Below are 17653 nucleotides of genomic sequence, written 5' to 3'. Positions count from 1 at the left end.
GGATCAACCGATCCCTTATTAGCAACTGCATCATATACTTGTCATTATCAGAATTTTGTTACATCACAAGTTTCACTTATTAAAAAGATTAACAAAGAAGATAAGAAATAACTCATTTTTAGAGTGACGAGGCAACTGTTCTTTTTTCCCTTTTATTTTATTGCAATCATTTACAGAAGCAACATAAAGAATTGGGTAAATTTCTAGGGCAGAAACAACAGATGTTTTCTTACCTACAAACAAAAATCCAAATAACACAAGTGAATATAAATGAAAAACGAACAATTGAAAAGCTCAGGAAGATGTTCTCCACTGCAACTCAATTTGAATCCGACCATTCTTAGAGTCTATAAGGTGGAACTTCTCATTGATTCTTTTGTTGCTAACAACATCTGCCAGACTAATGTCCACATAACCCAGAGATTCCTGCTCAAACAGTGCACAGTAATTTATTTCAGGAAAGCTTCCATGAATTTATACAAGTCATCTACAAAACCGTTAAGAGCAATCCCTAAATAACTACAACAGATTACCCAAATAGACACAACTATTAGCTTCAACCAACTGTCATGACAACCCAAACAACTTCCAAGGAAATTTCCGAAAACACTTCAGCATTGGCCCAAACTCCAACAAAAAGTCATTTGTTTTACAAAATTATTTGGTAGAATCCGGAAACACGCAAAGTTCAATTCTCCTCCAAAAAAAGCATAAGGCACTAAACTTTGATTAAACACTGAAAAAGTTGAAAAAAATTGCTCTAGATTTCTCTTCTCCAGATAATTTGAGTCTTACAAGATAATTTAAGTTCCATAGTATTGCATCGGTTTCTCTTTCTTGTTTTTTTTTTTTTTTTCGCTTCTTTTTTTTTCCAATAGACATGGTGCTGCACTAATGAATCTTTTAAATGGCATAGGGTTCCACTAAATCACACAAAATTAGAAATTATGCAACACGTACCTTTGGATGCAGCAATCCCATCCTCGATGAGGTACTGACAACTTCCACATGTAGCCTATCATTAGTGGGAGGCTCGTCCAATGTAAACTGGAACTCGTCTTCCCATCTTGGGTCTCTGCTCTTCTTAACAGTCTGTACCAGCAAAAAATGGAATTATTAACCAGACATCCTATAGAATTGCCAAATGAAACTGCATAGATATAGTTTCTCATTTCTCTCAACTCCTATAAAAAAAATTCTAAACAACAAAACAAAATGAAAAGAACTTGATAAATCTTGACCGCTATTAGAAAAATCATTAAATGCCATCAGAAGGCAACAGCCACCATTTATTTTACAGCACCTGCTGTGCTAATCAAAGTTACTCATATGAGCTAATTACGCTGCAGCATACAGCCGACTCTACTAAAAGAAAAATTCCACAGATATAATTTAACACAAATCTGCCAAAATTCTCAAGCCACAGAATATAAACAAAGAAGACCACAAGAAATTTATATAGCTAACTCTTAATACAGACAGACACCAAAAGCTAATTTCAATATTGCATTTGTAATTGTTGTACCTTAGTTTTCCTCTCCTCCCCTCTAAAAATAAGCCGTACATGTGGATTAGTATGATGCTTTCCTTCAAGATCCTGAGCCTCATGGATAATAATTGCAAGTAAACCTCCACCAGCAGGGGTTCCTTCAGGAGCCTTCTGCACCGCATTTGACTCTTCCAAAACATTGGGCAAGTCATCCTCTTTGAAAGGTTTATATGTCAGTTCCACCTCCAATTGCCCGCGTGACTTTTCATTTTGAGAATCATTCAAGTCCATATTTTTAAGGAGGGCAAGAGTGGTAAGTTTTGGCTCCTCCGGTGAAAGTTCTTTTAAAGGAACTACATTCATACCCATCTTATCATGTTTGCCAACCTAAGAAGATAGAGTAAACAGCTCAAGATAAATCAATACATAGTAGAAGAGGATGACTCTAAAACGTACGTATAAAATCTTATACCTGCTCCCAGTCATACACATGAAACTCAACAGCCTGGGTCTCAGGATCTTTAACAACCAAATTGAATTCTTCATTCCATTCTGGATTCAAGTTCTTGTGTTTTACTGTGGTCTTCTTTGATGGTAGCTTATCCTCAGTCAACTTTATTTTCACATAAGGATCAGACGCACCCAGCAGATCTTTCTTCTTCAGCTTCATTGCCCTTACAACTTTCACGTTGAGAATTCCCACAGGCCTCTTCAAGGCCCTGAATTATCCAATTAATTAGTAAACACAAAGAATGTGACTATTACAAAGTACACCATAACATAAACCAAAATTTAAGCTTTCACAGCTCTCCAAAAAGTTACAGATAAGTGAAGACGCATACTTTGCAGGATCCATGACTTGTACTTCAAGGGTTTTAGGCCATAGATACATGTTGGCAACCTGATCCTTAATAATCTCCTACAAGAGAAAAATACTGATTGCTGTTATAATCATGAACTCAAGAAGCCAACATTGGCTACCAGCTATGAAATTCTAAATTCTAAAATGTGTTTCGGATGGCACTACAAAAACCTATACTCGAAAAACAAATAATACAAATTTACGGAAAACACATACTGATTGCTGTTATATATATATTATGTTTTCAAGCACACTGCCAAAGCGTGGCGTAAACCAAAAATTCTATATTTCAAGCCATTTGTTTTAATTTCTTCCTCGTTGTGAAAGTACAAATTTATGGATTAATATCATAGCATATAGCATCCATCATCCCACCTCAACATCTTTTGCAATTATGCAAAACAGAAATGATTTCATCCAAAAGATGGACTAATGCACGCATTCTAATAGAAACCTTTGTCAAACTTAAAATGCTTTATATTAACATATTTACAATTATACCTGGACAAGCCTGTAGAGGCCAGGTATCGACATAATATCAGCTCCTGAAAGCTTTAATCCAAAGTCAACATGTGGCTGCAAAACCATAGACAGATATTTCAAAAGAGAGAAAGGAAGGTATATGAACCAAAAACATTTCTAAGCTAGAAAGGTTTCTCAGGAAATATCATGCTGTACTTTCAGTCCAATAACTAGGTGCCAAAATAAATATCCATGAGAATCTATCTTAGAAGTTCATAGACTGTTTAAAAAACAGAAGCATTGAATTATATCAATAAGAGAAATTCACGAAAATTTATCTTAGAAGTACATAGTGTTTAGAGATAAACAAACCATTTCATATATCTAAGAATCAAATCCTATAGTCATTAGATAAGGTATAAAAAGAAAATATGCAGATACTTATTCAGCATGCTAAATTAACATAGATTTTTGCAAAGTACCTGACCATCTATACAATATTCTATACATAATTGAAGCATCTTGGGTTCTAGAAATGGCTTAGAAAATCTTTTTAAAAGAAAAGAAAAAGGTTGGATTTGTAAATACCAACACGCCAACTTATTAGTGTCCCATTTAACTGGAGAAACTCACAAAATTCCTTTTGTTTAAATTGAAAAATATTAAAAGGGAGAGGGTGCTGAGAATTGAAACCTTGATCTCCTACACTAAAATACAAGGTAGTTCTTGACTATTTGGCTATTCACTCAATTGCTAGGGTAACATTAAATCCAAAACATCATTTATATTCAGTAATTTGATCAAAACTAAGACTACAGCCAACCATCTAGTTTCTCCAATCTGCAAATGTAACTGCTCATACGCAAGTAAATCCTCAATATCTTTCTGAAATTCCTCATAAATTACTAGGACTATCGAGGAGTCAAACCATTTCTAAGCTATCAAGAGCTAAATTTACTAAAAGCTTGCTGGCTCATTTATAAAGTTAACAAACCAGGCACTCACTTCAGTTCACAAGCTACATCATTTTAAGCTTGTAAGTTAGGTCGTAAATAAACTCGTTTTTAGCTTGAAAGTTTCAAGTGTGAATAGTTAAAAATATATAAGTACTTACGTAAAGGTATGTATTCAGCTACAAATTGTTTCTAAATTCTGTCTACTTGTAACAAGGTCTCTCAACAATACAGATTTTAACCACCATAACAAGAATAAGGTGAAAAAAACTATTTAGATAAATATAGTCCGTACTTCTTTAATAAAGTCATGAATAATCTCATTTACAGCTCAAGTCAACTGAGACAGCCCATGGTTTGTTCAGACTCATTACAGAGCAAGCTGAATTGGAATAATATAGCAGTACCCTCTGCTTTCTTAATAATGGACCTAAGCATGAGCCTGAAGTTAAGCTAATTGTATGAATAGGTTGTGCTTAGACATGCCAAAGCTGTCCCCAGATGCAGCTCTACCTACTAGTTGGTTTAACATCATTGTGATTGAAATGTTTAAGGGTCTTATAGAAATATTGTTCTAAGAAAATTCATGCGATAACAAACAAAGAGATCAAATGTATTCGACTATAAATTGTTTTTCAATTCTGTCTATTTGGAACAAGGTCTTTCAACAATACAGATTTTAACCAACATAACAAGAATAAGTAGAAAAACACCTGGTCAAGTCTATAAAATTATTTAGACAAATATAGTCAATACTTCCTTAATAAATTCATGAATAATCTCAATTACAGCACAAGTCAACTGAGACAGCCCGTGGTTTGTTCAGACTCATTACAAAGCAAGCTGAATCGGAATAATATAGCACTACTCTCTGCTTTCTTAAAAATGGAACTAAGCATGAGCCTTAAGCTAATTGTACGAACAGGTTGTGCCTAGACATGACAAAGTTGGGCCCAGTTGCAGCTTTATCTATTAGTTGGTTTAACATCATTGTGATTGCAATATTTAAGGGCCTTATAGAAATAGTGTTTGAAGAATATTCATGTGATAACAAACAAAGAGATCAAATGTATCCGACTACATATTGTTTCAGGTTCTGTTGTAACAAGGTCTCTCAAAAATACAGATTTTAACCAAGATAACAAGAATAAGGAGAAAAACACCAGGTCAAGTCTATAAAATTATTTAGATAAATATAGTCAATACTTCATTAATAAAGTTGTGAATAATCTCATTTACAGCTTAAGTGAACTGAGACAGCCCATAGTTTGTTCAGAATCATTACAAAGCAAGCTGAATTGAAATAGTATAGCACTACTCTCTACTTTCTTGATAATGGACCTAGCATGAACCTTAGATTAAGCTAATTGTATGAATAGGTTGTGCCTAGACATGTCAAAGCTGGGCCCAGTTGCAGCTCTATCTATTAGTTAGGTTAACATCATTGTGATTGCAAATTTAAGGGCCTTATAGAAACAATATTCTAAGAATATTCATGCAATAACAAACAAAGAGATCAATACTTCAATAAGGAACAAAGCTATAAATGTCATCCTACGTTTAAAGTATAAAACATGTCCATCAAAGTAAACTGTTCAAGCAGATGTGCACCACATGAGTGGCATATGTTGTGAGAATGACAAGTCCCAGTATCCATGTGCAGAAGTCCAAGAACACATTTTGTTTTTATCTTACCGAATTAACAGGGGAAGAAAGGGACAAGAATGATCACCAACCTTCTCCATGAGAGACACATAGATTGTAGCAAAACAAGGAAAACTAGGAACCAAGGGCTTCAAAGTTATACGTGGTAATGCAAAGACTTGCAAATCCACCACCTGAATCATTCAAACAGCATTACAGCACCTACTAAGAAAACCAAAATCCTCATGATGAGCTAACAACATAAAGTTTTCTTCCAGAGTAAGAGAAAAATGAAAAAACCTGAGCAGTTGCTTTCAACCCAAACGCTTTAACAGCAACTGTGACATTAGGATTTCCAGCCCACTTTAAGCAAGGTTCCAGAATCAGCTCCTTCTCATCAGTGACATAAACTTTCATTCCTGATAAAAACAACTCGTGTAAAAGAAAACATGAAAGAGAAATGTAGTAGTACATGACAAGTAACAGACCATATCGAGGGATAATATTGTAGCATCATTAACCTAAAAGAGGATTAGCTCTTATAGTACAGTCCCTTTTCAAGAACAGAATACAATTACAACATAACCAATATCATAAAAATGACAGATTGCATGCATGCATCTCCAAAGTTAATGCTAGAATGAAAACTAAAAATGTCTCCACACTGAACAGAAGATGCAATTTCAGCCATCTGATACAATGACTTTGTTTCTTTGGTACAAATTAACAGGAAGATAAACTAAAATATCTATCATATCTTCTGACCTGAAAAAGTTGGTGGTAGGGTCCCTAAAGTAAGCGTTTCAAATTCAACCGAGTCAATCTTATATTTGGGAATCTGTTCAGCAATGATTGGGGTTGCAATGTTCTTGGCAGTCTTGCAAATGGCCTTTTTAATAGAAAGCAACAAAAAATACAAGTCAACACAAAACGAACATGAAAACCAACAATCCCATAATGAAAGTCAGAGTTTGACTTTAAACCTTGTCGAGATAAGGCCACATATACTCAAGAAACTTATTTAGCCAATCAATCTACAGAAAACCAAAAAACAAAAGCAAACTAAGTAAATTTGTCAAAACAAAAATGCGAAGTCTGATTAAAAAAAGGCAAGAGACAATTATCACCCACTCGATCATAGTCTGGATTTTTCACCCACAAGGGTATCTCTGGAAGCATCCGTTGCAAAGTTTCTGAGTCTTCCTCAACCAAGGGACGAATTTCAGGTTCCTAAACAGCCAAAAATGCATTCAATTAAAGATTAAAAATATAAATATGTATACATATTAAGCTTACACCTTTTCAAAAAAAAATTATCAAAATATTTTCAAATTATACTTGTAGTGCAATGTTTATCCACTGTAATTTGCATTAATTGCACATTATTACCAAAATGATAAAATTGCCTTAATTTATGCATTTAGTTTTACAATGAGCAATGTTCAAACAGAACACTACAAATCAAACTTTGAATCTAACAACAAATTAAAGTCATTCCTTCCATTTCAAAGCTTCCATAAAAAATAAATACAAATCAAGAAACAATACAAACATTGATCTGTAGAAGCATAAAGAGAGATCGCAAAAAAGAAAATAAATAAGAAAAGTAAAACCTTAACATCGGTAGGCTGGAAAAAGATAAATAGGTAATAACCGATCACAAGTCCCATTGAAATCCCTACTCCAAAGCCACAGAAACCGAAAATCGTACTGAAGAACCCCATTTCTCCCAGTTCCCGATTCTGAATTCTTAATCCCAAGAATTCTAATTCCTCTCTCGCTGTGTGGCCTTTTGCTTTGATTAAGCATGTAGAAGAAGAATATTATTCATTTTTCGAATAACCTTCTCGGTTTCTCAGATCACGCAATTACTATTTTCTATAATATTGAAATTACGAATTTGTCCTTTCTCTCGATATCCTTACGTATTTAATGGTACTGTGGCAGTCACGGAGACAGCAGCAGGTATATGAGGACGAACAGACAACTAAAAAGGGTTGAAAACGAAACGCTTCGGCTACGCGTAAGGATCTGTGTATTTAATTAATCTTTTTGGCGCAAAGTTGTATAGACCGACGGTAAGATCGCACTACAAGTGTTAAGTTTAGAATAAGTAATTATTCATTAAGTATTTATACTTTTAGTTGTTACATTTAATTTTCTAATATTTATATTTATATTTTTTATTGAATTAAGAATTAATTAAATAAAACATGTTTATATAATTCAAAAATAAATTACTTAATAATTTCTCTATTAATTAATTAGATATACAAACTTTATATTAAAACTTCCATCGAAAATCTTATATATACATATATAAATTCAGAGTTTTAAATAAATTAATTTCATATTAACTAATATAAAATATGCTTTTCTATTTTATTAAGAGGATCTTTTATAAAATAATTATAATTTTCAGGACTAAATAAGTATGTAATCTATTACTATGATTAATAATCATTAATTGAGTTTATTATTTAATAATCAAATCAATAAATATAAAATCTGATGCAAAAATAGAATGATTAAGAGTTAAAATTTGGCATTAACTAATCGTTTACTCGTGCAATGCACGATCGTTATTATTATTTTAATTATAAAATTAAGTTGATAAATATAAATTAATAAAAAATTTAATATTTCTTATTAATTGATAAAATTTAAAATAATAGCAAATTAATTAATAGTAAAAATTTTAATTTTTAAAATTTTCTAATTTTATTAATGTAATAATATAAAAATTATTCTAAAAATTATTTATTAATTAATTTTAATATTATATAAATTAACATATCAATATAATTAATATTACCTTTTCAAGAAATTATAATTAATATTACTATTTTTAGAATTAAAAAGTTACTATATGATTAAATTTAATTTATTATTGAATACAATATCAAAATATAATTTAAAATGATATTTTCTAGATTAGAATTATAATCTAATTACAAAACTAATTTATTAGTTATATAATTAATATATTATTTCTCATGATACGATAATCATTATTTGATTAAAAAATTATGTATTAATTATTATAATATTAGAATATAATTAATTTACTATTTTATTAGAATTAGAGTCAGTGTTTATTAGGAATGTAACTTATAAATCAATAAATTAATAGAAAACACTATAAAATCACATATAAATTTGAATTTCATATGTCAAAAATAAATACACATAAAAATTTATATATCAAAAATTAAAAATACATGTTAAAAAATTTTAAATCTCAAATATATATATATAATTTTAATTTCTAAATCAAACTAAATGGAAAATTAAAATTAAACTCTTAAAATCTAATTACAAAACTAATTTATTAGTTATATAATTAATATATTATTTCTCATGATACGATAATCATTATTTGATTAAAAAATTATGTATTAATTATTATAATATTAGAATATAATTAATTTACTATTTTATTAGAATTAGAGTCAGTGTTTATTAGGAATGTAACTTATAAATCAATAAATTAATAGAAAACACTATAAAATCACATATAAATTTGAATTTCATATGTCAAAAATAAATACACATAAAAAATTTATATATCAAAAATTAAAAATACATGTTAAAAAAATTTTAAATCTCAAATATATATATATAATTTTAATTTCTAAATCAAACTAAATGGAAAATTAAAATTAAACTCTTAAAAATTAATAAATCGATACTGAACTAAATTTGGCTTTTAAATTGATTCGTTATATTTATTATAGTAAAAATGAAAAAACATATAAAATAATATCAAAATGTTATACTTAACATAAGTGCTTACATAAAATTGGCCATATTTAATCCATAGTTGTTGTTTTTCATCTTTTTTTCATTTATTAAATTTGATTTATCTATTATTCAAGCACCTTAATTTACTATTCAATTATTTTTATTTGGTATTTTTTTTAGTTTTGGCTTTTTAAGATTCTTTATTATTTTAAGTTTTTTAAATCTGATTTGTCTATTATATTTTTATTAAATTATAAAATATAATACTTTTTAATTAGTAAATATATTAAAAACACAGATAAAAAAATTAAAGTTGAATATATAATTAAGAATTAAAGTAAATATATTAAAAATGCAAAGAAAGTTAAGAATGAAAATATGCCAATTGGAATTCAACTAGGGTCAACTTCATTAATTTAAGTAGATTACCTATCAAACCACAATTGTTATATTATCAATTGATTGTATATAACCTAAATTTTTTAAAATCGCAGTGGGGTTACAACCCCAATGGTCCCTTGCTAGGTCTGCTCCTGGTAAAGATCTTTCGGTATATTTTTTTATTTTTTTCATATTTTTATATATTATTATGATATATTTTTGTTTATAAACATATAAGATTGAATATATTTATATACATAAAATATTTTTCTCAAATAAAAAATTACATCTACATATATATAAAAAAAAAATCTTAATACTTTCATAATTTTAAGTTGAGGTGAAATATATAATAATCGATAGCAATAATATATATATAACTTAAGATAGATTTTTCAAATTAGAACAAGAAATTTGAAAAAAATAAGTAATTATCATATAACAAAGTTATTACATTTAATTGTAATGATATTGTTTCTTTTCCTTGATATAATGTTACATTTAGCATTGTCTTTTTACTAATATAATATAATGTTAAAGTAGTATTAAATGATATATATTTTTAAAGAAAAATATATATTTTATTTTGATATATGATCATTTTTATTTTACTTAATTCTTTTTAAATATATATTTTAAACTTATCAAATCAAATTAAAAATGAAGGAATCCAAATTATGCATTTTAAAATATAAATATTATATCAGTAATTGTTTTAATTTCTTAACCTACAGTTTCGAGCTAGTTCGCGCCCAGTGTCGTGCCCAAATCGGTATGTGGCCACCTCTAGACACAAGTTAATGAATTTGATTTTTTTTATTTCTTATAAAAAATTTATGAGTTGATATAAATAATCATATTTATAATTAAGTTTTCTTTTTTATTCTATTTTAATTTGATATTAATATATTTTTATTCTCTTAGAAGAAATGGCATCTATAAATGTAATCACAGAAATTCATTTTCAAATTTATTATGGATCAATTTTTATATCTATGTTACTTTGGATCCAGATTGGTTGTCCAAATTAATATCAAGTTTTTATATCACCGTCAGATTTCTCCTTTACATGATCCGCTTGATATTCTTTCCTTTTCTTTTCTTTATTAACTCCATTAAATCCTTATAAAAGAATTATTGAAATTGATATTTACTCGTTAAGAATTTATGTGTTGATATAAACAATCAATTTTTAATTAAATTTTATTTTTTATTATATTTTAATTTGGTTTTAATATATTTTAATTCTTAACATAATGTAATTACAAATATAACCCAAAAAAAGTCAATTCTAAATACTTTTAAAAAAGTAGAGTTAGTTTAGATCACTTTAGAAAAGATTCCTATTATCCGCGAGCTACTGAAGACAGCTTTCAGCAGGCAGAAGAGTTACACGAATCTGAAAAGCGGAAGCACGTGGAGTTTAGTATTGGGGAGTATATGTTCTTAAAGGTGTCCCCTATGCATGGTGTGATGCGGTTTAAAAGAAATGCAAGTTGGCCTCCTGTTATGTGGAACCTTTTTAGATTATTGAAAGGATTGAAGAGGTAGCTTACTTACAAGTTGGACTTGCCGCCGATATTTCATATATCTATGTCGAAAAAGTACATTTCGGATCCTTTACAGGTATTGCAGCCTCAATATGTGGAAGTAAGCGAAGACTTGACTTATGAAAAGCAGCCAGTTATTATCGTGGATACTCAAGTTTATCAACTACGCTCTAAGATTATATTGATTGTTAAGGTGTTATGGTGGAACCATTCGTGAGAGGAGTGTACCTAAGAAATCGAGCAGGAGATTAGGGACATTTACCCTCATTTATTTCAATCTTGAGGCAAGTCTTACTTCTTTCAAAATTTGAGAATAAATTTTTTTAAGGGGGAAAATGAAATACCCGTAATTCTTTTCTTTAATTTTAATTTTATTAGTTATCATAGGCAATTTGATAAATTAATATTTTTTTGTGAATAAATGGGTACCAATTAATTTAATATTTCCAAATAATTATATTATATTGATTTGTGAATTTAAATAATTAAATTATAATTTTATTAAGTTGAATTATCTTGACTAATTATCATATAAGAGTATATATATATAAGTGTAATCTATTTAAGCTGGGATGTTTTTATAGTATAAATTAAGGTGAGGGATTAGAAAGAAATTTTACAAACAAAGTTAAATAAATAAATAAAATAATAAAAATAATAAAATATAACAAAACTTTTTTTCTTTCCTCCCCTTTCTTCCTTCTTCCCCCCCTCCCCCCCCAAACCCCAAGACGCTAACACCCCCTCTCCCCACCACTTCCTTCCATTTCCGCCGCCTGCACCTCCCCTCAGCCGCCGTAAACTTCTTCTTCTTTCCCTTCCTCGCCGGCGTCGCCTTCTTCTTCTTCCTTCTTACTACCGACGACGAGTTGGAGGAAAGAAGCTCCTCCGTCGCTGCCACCGCAAGCACAGCTGTCTGCCGCCCTTTTCCCGCAAGTCCGATGTCGAAAACGAGCTCCCTGCTGTCAAAAACTCCCAAGCCAAGCTTCCCCGCTGTTTTCGAAATCCATATTCGAAATCCAAAAATTTATGGTACTATAAACTATTCATTGCCTAAGTTAACGAAATTCAGTCGTGGTGGAGTTGGATTTGCAGTAACAACAAGAGACTAAAAGCGACTGAGTGGACTTAGTTGCAAATCGACATCTTACTGCAGATTTGGATAGCCTTGGCATTCATAATGAATATTATGGTCCTGAGCAAGTCACAATAGATAATGATTCTAGTATTCCTATTTTCAAATGTTGGTTCTGTAATTTAAACTTTGTAATGGTTTAAATGTTCTTTTACGAAAGGTAACAATGTTGTAATTGAATTATTTCTTGGCATTCTTTTAATAAAGGATATTCCCATGAGGAAGCTCTTATTCAAAGGCCAGAACGATGGTGATTTATACTTAATCACATTATCAAAGTCTCTCTTTATTACAGCTTGCTTAACAACTCTCTCGTTATGGTAATGCTTGTTTTCAAACATGAATGTTTTCCTATAGTTTGAAAGGCATTAGTTATTTTAATGACGTGTCTTCTAAGTGGTACAATGCTTATCGTATAAGCAAAATTTCTAGATTACTATTTATTACTTTTGAATTTGTGGCTAGTAGTCCTTTATGTTATGTTTGGTTGAAATCCATTTCATTTGAAAAAAGATATAAGAGAGAAAATGGAAATAATAAAGTTGAAAGAGATATTTTGTTGTTATAGAATATATTTACTTGTTAATGTGGAATTTATTTAGAAATCTATCTATTTTGTTAGAATTTAGTTTAGCTATAACTAATTTCATATAAATTTTATTATGTAGAGTTCTAAATTAACTTTCAGTTTATTCAAAGTATATAAACTTTAGATTTGTAAATAAATTCTATAAATTTTATGGATTTCAACTAAACTCAAAGTTTGAATTGATGTGTTCAGATTTATGGGGTTTATCGTTTGTAACTACCTTATTATATATATATTTTTAATGTTTTCATAAAATTGTGTATTATGACTGAAAATTTCTTTAAAAGTCAATAAAATATTTTCATCTAATTAGGGAGGTGAGTATAAAGCTTTGATAAATTATTTTACAACTAAATTTTTTTATATTGATCTTTTTGTCCATATACACCTCAGTAAAATGGATGTTTTATCATGTCATAACTCATCAATCAAAAGATGACAAATTAAAAGTAAGAAAATTCTTTGCATTATTGACATTGATATTGAGCCCACCTATTTCTCTGGAATAGTTAAATCCTCCAAGTGGCATGATGCAATTTAAGATGAGCATAATGCTTTAATTAAAAATAGATATAGGTGTTTGTTACATCACCTAAAACTCAAAAATATAATTGGATTAAGTGGGTGCTTCAGTTTATAAGGAAAACTGATAGTAGTTTGGAACACTACAAAGGTCGGCTAGTTTCTAAAGGGTCCTTCACGTATAAGGTCGACTATTTGAAATTGTTAACTTAATAATTAAACTTATTACCATTCGCTTGCTATTGCCAGTTTCTCTCATGAATAAAGGAACGAGTATATATGATTTAACCTCTAGAATTTTCTAACTCCTAATATTTAGACCTTGTTTAATTATTGAGGTGCTAGTTAAATGGGCTTAAATAGATTCTAAACATGTGATAAATGTATCTCTCAAATAAGTCGGTTAAATTTGGTTTCAAGGCTCTAAAACAGACATATATTTATTTTATTATATTTTTACTTCCAATATGACATATGTCTTATATTCGTTGATGATATCTTAATTATTTGTGATGATAAGTTAACAATTACATCTCTTATTCAATAGTTTCAATTTTATTTTGCCTGAAAATATCTAGGTAAATCAAAGCTTTTTCTTGGCATTAATGTCTTATGGATTCCTCATGGTTTGGTTGTTACTCAAACCAAATATATACAAGACTTACTTATTCGAAAGAAAACTCATGAATTAAAAGGGAATATCCATACTTCAAAATTATATTGACAAGTTATTTGTCACTGCTAGGGATCATTTTCTAGATCTTAATTTGTTTTGAAACACTTTGGAAGCTTACAATATTTAAGTTTAACTCGACAAGATGTGGTTTATATGGTGAATAAAGTAAGTCCGTTCATGCATGCTCTAACAATAGAGCATTAGGTTATTGTTAAATACATCCTTTGATATTTAAAACACTAATTGCAATGGTATGTTTTTATAAAATAATTCAAGTTTGACTATCTTGGGTTACACAAATGCAGATTGTAGAAGTTCAGTTGATGAGATGAGATTTACTACGTGTTATGTCATATTTATGGCTTAAATAAAGTTTCATGGGGTATGAGAAAACAAAAATGGTAGTTCGCTCTTCAACTAAGGCTAAATATCGAGTTATTGCAAATATAGCTTGTGAGCGTGGCTTTTCAAGGCTTGCCCAAGCGATATGTGACTGCATCATTGTGTCTAAGGTTGTCTAGTCAATGCATTTTGGAGGTTCTCAGTGTCCTTAGGTGCCTTTCAGAGCTTTCTTCCCTTTACTGCTCAAAGTTTATTCTACCAGACTTATCCTAGTCTCATCATCGAGCTTACATAATGGAGGAGCAAAAGTTAGGTAATAACAGTTTGACTCTTGCTTTGGAAAATAAATTCTTTAAAAAATAGTTTTGCATATAAAATCAATTTTGCAAGAATGAGTTTGAATCAAAGCAATAATGAGTTAGATGTCACTTGATAGTGAACTTTGAATTTAAAGTCTTATTTACTGAGGCAAGAAGTACCACTTTGCTGTTCAGATGAATGTTGTTTTATGGAGAAGACATTATATTGCCCTCGGAATAGGAGGCACCACCTTGCTACCTTCTGCATGTTATAGAAAAGACTGCTCTGTTGTGGAAGACACCATCTCACCACCTTGATTGATTGGTCAGACATGAGGCACCATCTCCCTACCTAAAAGAATTCTAAGAGACACCAACTCACTATTTGAAGTTTTAGAAGACACTATCTTACTACTTTGTTGAACCTGCAAGACCGGAGGCACCACTTTACTGCTTGAAAAGAATTATAGAGACACCATCTCAACATTTGTTGAGGTAATAAAGACACTATTTTGCTACTTTATTAAAGCAAGAAGCATCACTTCACTATTGATAAATGATTCTTTATAGGAAAGACACCATCTTGCCTACAGGATAGGAGGCACCACCTCATTATCTACTAGGATTCTAGGAGATACCATCTCGCCGTTTGTTAAGGTTGTAGGAAACACCATCTCACTACTTGTTGAGGCAGGAAGCACCACTTTACTATATTGATAAAAAAAACCCCTTTAAGGAAGACACCATCTTACCCCCATGATAGGAGGCATCTCCTCACTATTTGCTCGAGTTGCATGGTAGGATAAAAGGCACCATCTCGCCATCTGCGCATGTTTTGAAAGACATCATCTTGTCGTTTAGGTATAACTACTTCTAAATGATGAATTTTTCGATAGCGTGAGCGACTTTAACCTATTTGATTTAGAGAGTGAACACAGTGAAGTTGAATAAAATAATTATCTACAAAGAAAACTTAGCCTCAAGAATGGTATTTTAGGCTTGGGTTAGTGGGAGTGAATTAAGAATGTAAGTTTGGCCTGGGGAGGCCATGATTTGATTGCTTGAACTACAATGGACTATTTAAGTTATGTATGTAAGGCATTATTCGTCATTTCCTATTTATTCATATTTTATGCATGTATGCATGATGTGCAATGATGGCTTAGTAAATATATGTGTGTGTTTGCTTGGTCAGGCGGTAAAGAGAACTGCTCGACAATGGAAATGGCATCAGTGTATGGTCCTTTTACCATTGTTTATTGATTGGATGCTAGACTTTGTGTGGCCTTAAATTGATACCCTTACTTGTACTAAATCTGGACTATTACTTACTTAATGGTAATGAAGTGCCTTGATCCATATGAGAAAGATCTTAAACATAAGTTGTTATAAGAAAATATTCCAATAATCAATAGTATAAATACGAGATATAGACCTTCTAGGCGAGTGAGTTAAGCCTAGAAAATGTGTCAACATCATTTGAGCTTGCGCAATGCTAGGTTCTACCATCATTGCCCCTTTGGTTTCAACTATGATTCCATTAGACTTGGCCACAATTGAGGAGGAGAGAGTGACTATCGATGATGCAACTTGATCATTATTCAAGTGTTTATTACTCATATACTTTTTATTTTTCTCCTTTTATTTTCTCTCTTTTTTTCTTTATTATTTGTATTCTAATTTTTGCCTAAACTACTCTTTCGGGTTTTCGATTTAGGGAGCTACTTTTGCCATATAGATTGCCCTTTTTAGTTTTTCAACCTAGCAGGACATCCTTGACTTTTGCCTAAGCTGCCCTTTTAGAAATTTTGAACTTAGTACGCATCTTTTTTTATGATTTTCTCTTTTTTATTATTGCTTATTTTTTCCTTATTTTTTCTTATTTTTTCTTATTTTCTTTGTAAGGAATATGGTGCAAAAGGAGTGAGAGTTACTTGCCCTCTTGTCGCAAATGTTCTTTTGAGAAACATTTTGCACTTCTATTAGTTAGACATTTTGAAAGATCATCTTGTAAGAATATTGCTATTCAATGTGATGTCATCAAACAACTCAATTCAAATAGAACTAATGTCATATCTAAGTACTTGAGTGAACTCCAGTCATTAGTCAGTCATTTCAGGTTTTTTCTGACCGACTATGTTCTCTTCAAAGTGCCCTAACTTTCACCTTGGTCATTTTCTTATATTGGATTATTAGCCTAGTGAGCCTTATTTTTATTCATTTTTTTATTTCCATCATTTCAGCAGTTTTTTATGTAGCCTTTCAGTTTGGCTGCGTGGTCTTACTGCCTTTTATGTCTAACAACCCTGTTGCAGCTCTATAGAGAATATATATATATATATATATATATATATATATATATATATTCGAGTCTTCCACACTCCAACCTTATTCTTTAACCCTTTATGAATCTGAGTCTTCCACACTCCAACCTTCCATTTCTTCTTCTTTATGGAGTTATACATCAAAGCTTCATGAGTCTCCCTTGAAGTTATCTCCTCAAATTTTAACGCTTGGAAGACTCGTAAAATTTGACACTCCCTCCTCTTATTGGAGCTTAATAATTTCCATTTGATCCCCTCAAGCTACTTGCATAAATTACCAGGTAAGTCATTCAAGTTTAGTGTAGAATCATAAGAATTAAAGTATTGGGATAAACCATAAAAAATTGTATGAGTTTAAATGCACATGATGCATCTTTGATAGATTAATCAGTAAGGTGATGATGGTGGCTGGAAAAGCTTTGTGTAGTTGTGAAAATAGGTACAGGTTTGTGGATTGTTTTAAGGGTATGTCAGTACTGATTTTTTGGATCAAACTTTATATAAGCTCGAGGATGAGATATTTTGGTTGGTGAATGCTTTTAAAGCGGGAACTTGTATGAAAGTCTAAGAAGCTACTTTCAAGGATTGACAGAGACAACCTTGGACATCAAAACTCGTGTTTTGCCCTAGCTGGCAGACTGAGCTCATCCAAGCTTAACCTCTACTCCCATGAGCTCAGCA

At 30.6% G+C, this 17653-nt stretch overlaps 1 protein-coding gene across 1 annotated transcript; it reads right to left on the bottom strand.

Annotated features, from left to right (window-relative positions):
• Window positions 1-124: 124 nt before the first annotated feature.
• On the bottom strand, window positions 125-7403 carry LOC8263920 (synaptotagmin-1). The gene is made up of 12 exons (XM_048378728.1): window positions 7024-7403; window positions 6542-6640; window positions 6394-6444; window positions 6176-6299; window positions 5711-5829; window positions 5503-5604; window positions 2853-2927; window positions 2332-2408; window positions 1962-2208; window positions 1526-1876; window positions 961-1092; window positions 125-426 (listed from the first exon to the last, which is right to left on the bottom strand). The coding sequence occupies exons 1-12, from the start codon at window positions 7132-7134 to the stop codon at window positions 295-297; spliced, it is 1620 nt and encodes a 539-aa protein (XP_048234685.1). The 5' UTR covers window positions 7135-7403; the 3' UTR covers window positions 125-294.
• Window positions 7404-17653: the final 10250 nt, after the last annotated feature.

Source organism: Ricinus communis, chromosome 8 (assembly GCF_019578655.1).
Source record: "Ricinus communis isolate WT05 ecotype wild-type chromosome 8, ASM1957865v1, whole genome shotgun sequence".
Taxonomy (NCBI): Eukaryota; Viridiplantae; Streptophyta; class Magnoliopsida; order Malpighiales; family Euphorbiaceae; genus Ricinus; species Ricinus communis.
The sequence above is the reverse complement of the archived record's forward strand: the minus strand, read 5'-3'. Positions and strand labels throughout refer to the sequence as shown.